The sequence below is a fragment of the Misgurnus anguillicaudatus genome, chromosome 21 (assembly GCF_027580225.2).
Source record: "Misgurnus anguillicaudatus chromosome 21, ASM2758022v2, whole genome shotgun sequence".
Lineage (NCBI taxonomy): Eukaryota > Metazoa > Chordata > Actinopteri > Cypriniformes > Cobitidae > Misgurnus > Misgurnus anguillicaudatus.
In genome coordinates this window covers 22990615-23000347 of record NC_073357.2, presented here as the reverse complement: position 1 = coordinate 23000347, position 9733 = coordinate 22990615, and the positions used below count along the sequence as shown (strand labels likewise).

Below are 9733 nucleotides of genomic sequence, written 5' to 3'. Positions count from 1 at the left end.
ACAGCAGTAACACTGTGTCTCTATTCTCTTGTTGATCCTTTGTCTCAGGGCACCAGCTAAAGAATTTTAGCTTAACAATATGAAAGATCCAAAATGTATCATTTAACAAATGAGAAAATATGTAAGAAGGGAGTTTGTCATCTAATTTATCTGAAGGATTTTGTGAGATTCTGGCTTGTAGAACCTTTGCCTTTAGAATTTAATCTATGCATTTTTCACTTATTCTGAATGTAAAAAGTATAAACATGACAGCAAAAATGTTACCATATCATGCATGCATAGTGGAAGAATGTAAAGATTTGTCCTTTGGATTAGCCAATAGCCCCCCCCCCCGGCTTTGGATAAGAGTGGAGGGGGTTTGAAAGGATTATAAGGAGAAATGCTGTGGACCACTCAAAATGTCCTCTTCTTCTCAGCTTTGACACTAAGGTCAGCCATAAAAGTTGGGGGGGGGGCAAAATGCTTGTTATGAATTTGTACCAAGCACTATCTAACAAACACCCAGACAAAGAACCATATAAAAGATGTCCCTATAAACACCTGATTCCACTCATAAGTATGTTATATGACATTTCAAGCATTCTGGAAGGAGGCTTGTAAGTTGAATAAGGCGATTTTCAATGTGAATCTCTATTATAGCTGGATTTATATCAACTTCATTAGGCACATTTCTTCCAGCTTTTAATACTCCAATCTACATTAGTCATTATGAACGTTTGTCTGTCTGGATTTGGGTGTCCTGTTCTAAACATATTGTATGTATTTATTTTATATTTATATCAATTTCACCAGGCAAGACTCAACTCTTAACTTTTTAGCTTAGCAGACACAAAATTAAGATTATAGTCTATTTGTTTAAACTGCCAAAAATATTGATCTTTTACAATGGGGCTTATGCACATTTTTGTCTGATAAGATCCCAAAAACAAAAAACACCTAAAACTGACTAGATTTGACACAACTGTTAGAATGAATCCTGTCGGATTTGTTGGAGACACACAGTAAACAGAGTTTGAAAATAACATGAGATGATACCACACTGGACATAGATGTAAGACAAGAAGAGACAACACTGAAATTGGATGGGAAAAGTATCAAGGTCTAGGAAACATGCAATGAACAATGATACCAGACAATGAATGTATGGGGAGGGTATAAAGTCTATGGGTCCTCTACTTACAGGAGCATATAATTAGCATTCCGGGGAAGGAAAGTGTGCCTGGTAAAGGCATGACACTACCAGTAGCAGGATTCAAACCAACCAACAATTTAACCTGACAACCATTGTACCATAAGCTTAAATTCCACAAATAAAACTCACTTGTTTACAAGTACAGTTCCTTGACTATTCTCTATTTTTATGGAAAGGTGTGACTTTCTTTGCTTCCTTAAGCATTGGACTTTTCCCCATTTATAGCAATACTTTTATAATAAAAGCACTATAAGGTAATATCGAGTTTTAATTGGTCAAAAGATTTAACATTTTGCGAATTCTCATCATTTTCATAAAAACTGGTTATTACAAAAATTGTAGCGTGTTAATAATTTTATGTAAATCACTTGTTCATATAACAAATCAACACAAATCCCTACTGAAGAATCCACCTAAGGCCAGCATGGGCTGGTAGCTGGTTTTGGCTGGTTTAATGTTGCAGTAGCTGGTTTAAGCTGGTCCTCCCTGCCTGGCACAGCTGGTTAAGTTGATGGATCAGCTGGTCTTCCAGCCTGACCAGCTAAGTCCAGCTAGACCAGCTGAAAAAGTCACCAAAACACAGCTAGACCAGCTTGCTGCACCAGCAAAACCATCTAAAACCAAGCTGGGAGACAATCTAAAACCAGCTCACCAGCTTATGCTGGTCTTAGCTAGATTTTTCAATAGTTTGGGAAAAGTATTTTCATAACAAGTGTATTTTGCATTTAAAGTAAAAAACAACAACATGAAACACAAGAAGTATGCCAAAAGTAACCAGGTGCAAAATACATAGCAACATAATTAGAGAAATGGCACAGTTTGTTTTCCATCAGATGCATAAACTGTGGCAAAATAGGTGATGCTTGCTATGCTTGTTAAAACCGACCCTCAATGAATTACGTTGAAATGCCGCTACATCCAAAAGCCAGAGGGCGCTCTCGTGCAGAAACTCAATATTCGCTGCGGACGAAGAACAATACACTCGCAGCTCCAGGAAATGTCTTAAGGATATATTTATATTGCTGTTCTTCAAACCTTTTCAGGTATTTTCATGATAATAAAGAATATGTATAATGATTATGTTTGACGAGTGTTGCGTTTTCAAATGTATGTTTTAAACGACTCAAACCAACAGTGATTTCAGATTGATAAGGACTTACTGATCAAAATCCGTAGTATATGAAGTAGCTGTGAATAATATCTGGGTGTGATGGCTACAGCGCGTCACACAGGAAATGTTTTAATAACTCGTTTTATTTTCGGCCAGGAATACTCTTAAATCAAAAAAAGATAGAAAAAAACCTAAACGATTGGTTTACAAGTTTAATATGAATTTTTAAAGTAGCAAATGCACCCATTTAATCAATCACATAGAAATGAATGCACTTGCAATATGAAATTACTCCTCTAAGCAAAGAGTGAAGAAAATGCCATTTCTATCCGTGTCTCTTACTGTCTCTTTTCTCTTCCAACCCCACAGATGTCTGGCATGTGACACTTTGGACACCAGCTGATCGGTTTGGGTGGAAGAAACTGTGTGGCTTGTAATAGTCCCAGAACACTGTTTGCAGCGATCTTTGGTTGCTCTAAATGAAGACACATGATGAGATGAAAAAGCCTATATGGATTACTTTTCTTTTTCATTCTATCTTTTTTAATGGGAATGCTTGCCGTATAATCTGGAAGATAAAATGAAGATGCTCTTTTGCTAAGCACAGTGCCATCTTTTGGAGCGACTGCTTTTGTCTTTTTCACAAAGGTCACTTTGTGTAAAACGCATAATAACATATCAGCAACAAATTTGCCATGGATGACCATCTGTGCCAGCATGACATCATGTGCTGAAATCTCAATGACCTTCAACTATTATCAATCATTAACTTTTTAATTCTTCTGAAAGCTGTTTTTGTGAATCCCTGACCCTGACTGTTTTTCTGGTTGGCGATTTGTTGGTGATTTTAATTGGTGGATTTTTTTTTCATTTCAAGATCTCTTTTGTGACCCAGACATGTTTTCTGGGTCAGACAAAATGATACAGGGCAAAAAGAATGAGAATTCCATAAATGGAGCCACAAATGCTATCGCAAGCAACAATGTCAATATACAGGCAAACAGCCTGCCTCTTATTCACCGACCAGATGCCCCAAACAAGTAAGTAAGATGTTTATAATAAATACATTTATTATGATTCAAGATTATTTATTTCAATTATGGGACTAGGTCAGGTTCATTTACTGTAAATGTGGCTGATCCTGTGAGGATTTTTGGGAAAAGTTGAATGAAACTTAGTGACTAGGGAAATGCTTTTGATCATGGTTTAGAAAATGTCATCTGTCTGCAGGTTTATCAAGTTGTGTTAAGAGTTTTTAATTTACTAACATGATTTGGTGTTAAATTTGTTGTGTGCTGTGTCTTACATGTCTGTCTTGTCCTAAACGTAATATGTCGAAAGTTTTGTAGAATTTTTGTGTGTGCGTGGTCTCGGTAATCTCCTATGGTGTATGACCAAATGTCCCCACAAAGATAGTAATACCAGTCATATGTTGACATTTTTGGTCGCCATGAGAAAACAGCTTATAAATATAAAAAATAACAATATGATGTTTATTTGAAAATGTACAGGGTTAGGTTTATGAGTTGGGTTAGGGGATAGAATATACAGTTTCTACAGTATAAAAGTCAGTGCGTCTATGAAAAGTCCTCATAAAACATGGAAACACAACATTTTTGGTTTAAGTGACTTATTCTCATACTCTGTAAATAAAATGCAGCATTTTTGTCGAATCAACATATATTTTACATTGCTTTAAAGGGGACATTTCATGAAAATCGGACTTTTTCCATGTTTAAAGGCGCTCTAAGCGAATCTGTGCGACGTCATTTTTTGTTGATGTTTGAACTGTTTTCAAACAAACCGAGCGTAGCTAACTCCTCCCCCTCCCTCTCCCTTCCGTGCTTTCATGAACGTGCCTAACCCCCACCCCCAAATCCTTCTTGTCGTTTATTGGCTGGACACTTTGTTATGTTTCGTGTTGGTAGGTTTGGCCACTGTGTTGTTATTGCCGTTTGTGGAGTCTGGGCTGTCTACAGAGATCGCGTTTTTTTACAGTTTGATCAGCAGTTAGGTAGCAAGCAGATAGTGAGGAGATGTTTGCTGTATGTAACAAAAAATGTTTTATGGTCTAAAACGCGTGAATTCCCTTAGAGCACCTTTAAGTGCTATAATTGGTTCCCCAGTGCTTCTGTCAACCTAGAAAATGTTTAAAAGAACAACCCAGAAACTTCATTTTGGTAAACCATTCTCTGCAAAAATAGGTAATTGAAATTCGGCTCCTCTTGTGATGTCAGAAGGGGATAATACCGCCCCTTAATCTGCACTATCCAACCACGACACTGCCATTTAGTGCAGAGATTTAAAAGGACACACCCAAAAACAGCACATTTTTGCTCACACCTACGAAGTGTCGATTTTTACATGCCTTAATAAATTATCTATATGGTATACTTCACATACGTACTCTGGGAACACCAAAGATTTATTTGACGTTGTTAAAAAGTCTTGTGAAATGTCTCTTTTAACTTAACAAATTGAGTTAAACAATTTCAACTTGTTTTTATAAGTTATGTCAATTTATCAAAAGTCAAAAATAGTAAATGTTGAATTTTAAAAAAGTATGTCTGCATTTTTTTACTGTGTAGTTTTACAAATCCAGAACTAGTTTTGTAATTCATCCTAAAACTAACAATTCAACATTTTCTCACATTCAAATCTGTATTGATTGAGATATCTGCAGCCATAGACCAGTTATGTCTGGTTTTTAATTCCATTTGTGTGAGTCAGTACACCCTGATAACAAAAGTTTAATTGTATAATCCATGTTTCATTAATTTTTAATAGTCTGCAGCAGCATGAAAAACAAGAAGGTCATGCATGGGGCTGATTTCCAGTGCTTGGAGGGACCAGCACCTGTTGTATCTCCAATTTGCTATGCTTTTAGTTTAAAGACCATTCTAGAATCACTCTTATACTTTGTCCTAGCTTGCAGAACCACAGACGTCTGTCTAATTTAAAAACAAAACGCCTGTATTTTAGTTGAACTGTAGCTTCTCTTTAACTCAAGACAGACACTTTATACTCTGCAGACCCAAACACACAGTATTTTAATATGAATCACACATTGTTTAATCGTGCAGTGAAATATTTCATATTATCTTATCCTATTTATTGATTTGGCAGAATATCAAGGTAAAAGTAGGGATTATCCATTCTAGAGGCATATTTTGAAACTCCATCTCAGGAAAAGCCGCAAAAAGAATTTATTAGTTCTTCTAAACTTGATGGCTTTACATTCACAGTCTTGCTTTATGTCATCACATGACAAGCAGATACTTTTGCTTATGTCATGTCACAGTCCTCCTGTCACCCAACCCAGATAAGTGCTGGTGCAGATATCATTGCACACACGTAATCTCCCCCTTTAAACTAAAAGAGAAAGAATTTCTTGAATTAAAAAATAAAACAAGAACAATAATTCCTCCGCAAATAAATTATTTATTTATTTAATTGTAAATTATATTTACACTTTTGATAACAGGCCATGTGTCAAAATGTGTTCTTCTTATTAAAGTATTATTACAGACATTCCGGGAAAAGAGTATATTCCAGGGGTCTCCAACCTTTTTTCACTGGAGAGCTACTTTCTAAAAAATAACTGTGCATTCAGACCGCCACCGGCGAGAGCGTCAAAGTTGCCGGAAGTCATTCATTTTCAATGAGAGCCGGCGGCGAGCTCCGGCGAGCAGGGGCGCGGCGCGTCATGTACAGCGTGAGTGAGCGTCGAGGAGAGTTGAAATCAGCTCAACTTTATGGTAATGAGATATGACGCGGTTCGGCGGCAACGAATCGGAAGGCGGAAATGTTCGGCGGCAACCAATCGGAAGGCGGAAACCTCCGCCTGAGGGGAGTTCAGAGAATGCATTCGAGCGTCAGAGCGTCCACTACGCCTTTCCTTTAGCGTCGTTGGCAGGGCGGCCAGAGCTTTTATTGACGCTCTCGCCGGTGGCGGTCTGAATGCACAGTAAAAGTGGTCGAGAGCTACTTGTGTATAAAATTTTAATACCTTCCAGAAAATGCTTTTCTTTAAACATAAACATACGGTACATCAAATGAAAGAACCTTTTTAGACAACAACAAAAAACTTTCATGTTGTCTTTATTTATACTTTTTTATCACCTCTTAGATATGGGTAGGATTCTTCAAAAAAAAAAAACACGTTTTGAATAAAAAATAATTTATTAAAGATCAGATTTTGAAAGATGATCCAATCATACACAGAATATTTACTGCTTTTGGATTCATAATAATAGGGATGTGCATGTATGTCATTTTTTCATTTCGATTAATCCATAGGTCTGAAAAACGAGTACTGGATTAACTGACGGCGGGGCAGTGAAAAGGGCGTCATTTTGAAAATGAAAATATTTTTATTAAAAACACTCAAATAAAACTTAATTTTGAAGAAACTATGACAGAAAAATGAACCCATACTAGATTATTAATGAAATAAATGTTTTTTTTAACAGAAACCTCTAACAGGAAAAGATGGGTGATGAAGTGAAACTAAAGGGTTATAAAAAACAGACTGATGCGCTTTACATAATATTAAGCCTTAATACAACATAAATGTATTATACAACGTGCATCTGCACAAAATGCAAGACTTAAACTAAGTTATGTACTGGACAGAAAGTTTAACTCCTGTTGTGGATGCGCATCATCAGCATGCTTTTAAACACGTCCAGTCAAAGCACAAGCTTCATAATATTAAGCAGCTTTAAGTCTTTTGCTATCATTTTAGCAATTAACCATAGCTGTGTCATGTCGTACTCTCACTTGTTCTCAGTCAAGTAATGCTCGTATGCATGGGCGAGGCTAGCCCCTTTTTAGGGGTGCTTCAGCACCCCTAAAAAGGAGCTCAGCACCCCTAAAACTTGGGGCAAAAAATTTAATTATTCTAAAATGTTCGTTCGTCTTTGACCAGGTTAAATAATGTCCAAAATATTCTCCGTAGTTTGTGGTTTAAAATGTATAATAAGGTAGAAAATGAAAACCTCCCCGCTTAGCAAATGGTGTCATCCTCTTCTTCTACTTCTCTGTACCTGCATTGCTAGCCTGACCGTCATTCAGCGCGAAACACACGCAGAGTGAGAATCAGTTAAAAGTGTTGTGATGCAACATTTTTGTTCAAATCTTAAAAAATGTGTACGTTATGGTTATAATGAGCGAGTACATCACGAATCAATCTTTCAAGCCGTGTTTTTGTCTTATAATGAATCACCATGGTACACGTATAATAAGTGTTTATTTTCAGATTATTTTAGTCCGGCGGGTACCCACGCGCTGCGGAGTAGTACAGTACCTGGGTGACTCATCCATAGACTTAAACGGAGAGAAGTAGCGCCGGTTACAATGTTCTTCCGCAAGACGCATGCAGTTTTGTGCATCTCAGTGGGTAGTTGCATACGTGTGTCTCCGTTGTTCAAGTTTATTGTATGATTTATCGTTAATTTGAGACTTATTTTAACAATCGGGAGTCATGTAAACATGACATCACGTGCGTCTTTTCTGGTCAGTCGTCATGAAAACATGGCGTTTGGAACAGAGTGAAAACAAACTACATATCACTGTATACCACCAGTAGGCTACCGGTAAGTTATGTGTGAAATCACTAACTGTCTGACTATCAAACTAGACAATAAATATTTTTTTAGTTTGTCACATGTAGACTAATATGAAGGGGATAACGTATTTAACCCTTAGGGCAGGAGTCACAAGTGTTTTGTTTTAGACCAGTAATTCTCAAAGTGTGGTCCGCGGACCAAACCCACCCAGTGGTCCGCCAAAAGATGACCTAAACTAGGCAAGTGTCTACAATCGTCACTTATTTAAGTAGATTTTTAATGCACTTGCGAAACTGTGATATCAGTTCTTGCCATTCTGTTTTATTAACGTAAAAATGGATCGGTTGGCTAAACCAAAGAGGAGTAAAAATAAAAGATCAAGCGTCAACTGAAAGAAGCTAAAATCCACAGATTTATTAGTTTTGTAATGTACTAGTTTTTGTTCATGTGTAAAATCCCTGTAATTTCAGTGATTTTGGACATTAAGGGGAACATTTTTTTTAGTATTTTATTGTAGTTATAACCATAAACTTCATTTACCCACCACCTCAGTTTTAAACTAATGGCTCTTTGGAATGACATTAAGTGGGACCTAGGCTGTTATAGTATGTTTTTATACATGTGTAGTTTGTTGTTCATATTAAGCTGCAACTCATTTCACATTTACTTTTTCAAATGAAATAAAAGTCATATAATAATTTCTGAACGCATTGCATTTGTTTTCAAAAAATTAGTTTTTGACTTGAAACAGTTGCATATTAAACTTAAACTTAGCTTATCCTTCCTATTTTGTTGTTTTTTGGGGGAGTGTTAGAGTGGGATTCTGTTAGGTGGTCCTCGGAAAAAAATTGGAAGATAAAGTGGTCCTTGGGCTGTTTTTAGACATATAGTAAAGGTAATGGTTCAATTAAATGACTGTTAAAAGAAAAGCTGCAAATTAACAAACTATTAATAAACCTACCATATGTTGTAGGCATAAAAGTTATAAATTAGGAGATGTGTCATTTTGACAAAGGCTTTAAACGATACACTGTATATTCACATAAAACCATACCCACACTGCTGGTGTAGCCCACCTTTTGTCCTGAGACTTTAATATGGCATTAATGGCAAAAATGTGCTAGCTCACCATTAATTAGAAATAAAAAGGTTGGCAAAAAAAATGCATCTGAAAACTCATCAGATTGATGCTTTAAAATATGTTATTTTGAAAAAATTCTAAGGGGGAGCATGCTCCCGGACCCTAGAGGGGTAATATTCTTCTCATCTTTTTCACCCCTGACCCATTTTCATGCCTGAAAGGTCTCAAAAAAAATCTTTATTTTGGAGTTAGTTGAACCAATGTTAAAATGATAGCTATTTTACAAAAGACATATTATTGGTTTCTGTAAGAAAAAAAGAGCGGGTGGTGGCAGGCAGCGGAGCTCATTGGGTGCTCAGCACCCCTAAAGCTCTAACCCTAGAATCGCCTCTGCTCGTATGGCTCTCTTGGTATCTCTTGACATTTGATGTTTAAATATGAGATGATAACCCATTGAACTTGTGATGACGACTGTATTTTCGTTTTATCAAAAGTGAATCCGAAAACCACGGCATCCTTTTTAACTATAGTGCCTCGACTCGAGGTGTGTCAGGCTTAACAGCGTTGCGCGGATCGTCCGGTTCCCGTGGCGCGGGCTTCACAGCATTGGGCGGATCGGCCGGTTGCCGCGCGCGGGCTTCAAAGCGTTGCGCGAATCGGCCGGTTGCAGCGGCGCCGGTGCGCGGACTTATCTATTTGTTTTTTAATCATACATGTTAAATTACTGATGTCATATGATACGCCGGTCTATACCGCTCAACGCGATCAAACAAGCACCC

At 37.1% G+C, this 9733-nt stretch overlaps 1 protein-coding gene across 3 annotated transcripts in view; it reads left to right on the top strand.

Moving 5' to 3' along the window:
- The first annotated feature begins 2124 nt into the window (after positions 1–2124).
- Positions 2125–9733, top strand: part of znf638 (zinc finger protein 638) — a 34017-nt gene continuing 26408 nt past the window's right edge. For all 3 annotated transcript variants that reach the window (XM_073859856.1, XM_073859855.1, XM_073859854.1), the window contains exons 1-2: positions 2125–2235; positions 2673–3343. In XM_073859856.1, coding sequence (XP_073715957.1) covers positions 3201–3343 — 143 coding nt within the window. In that variant the 5' untranslated portion in view covers positions 2125–2235; positions 2673–3200. The remainder of the gene's footprint in view (positions 2236–2672; positions 3344–9733) is intronic.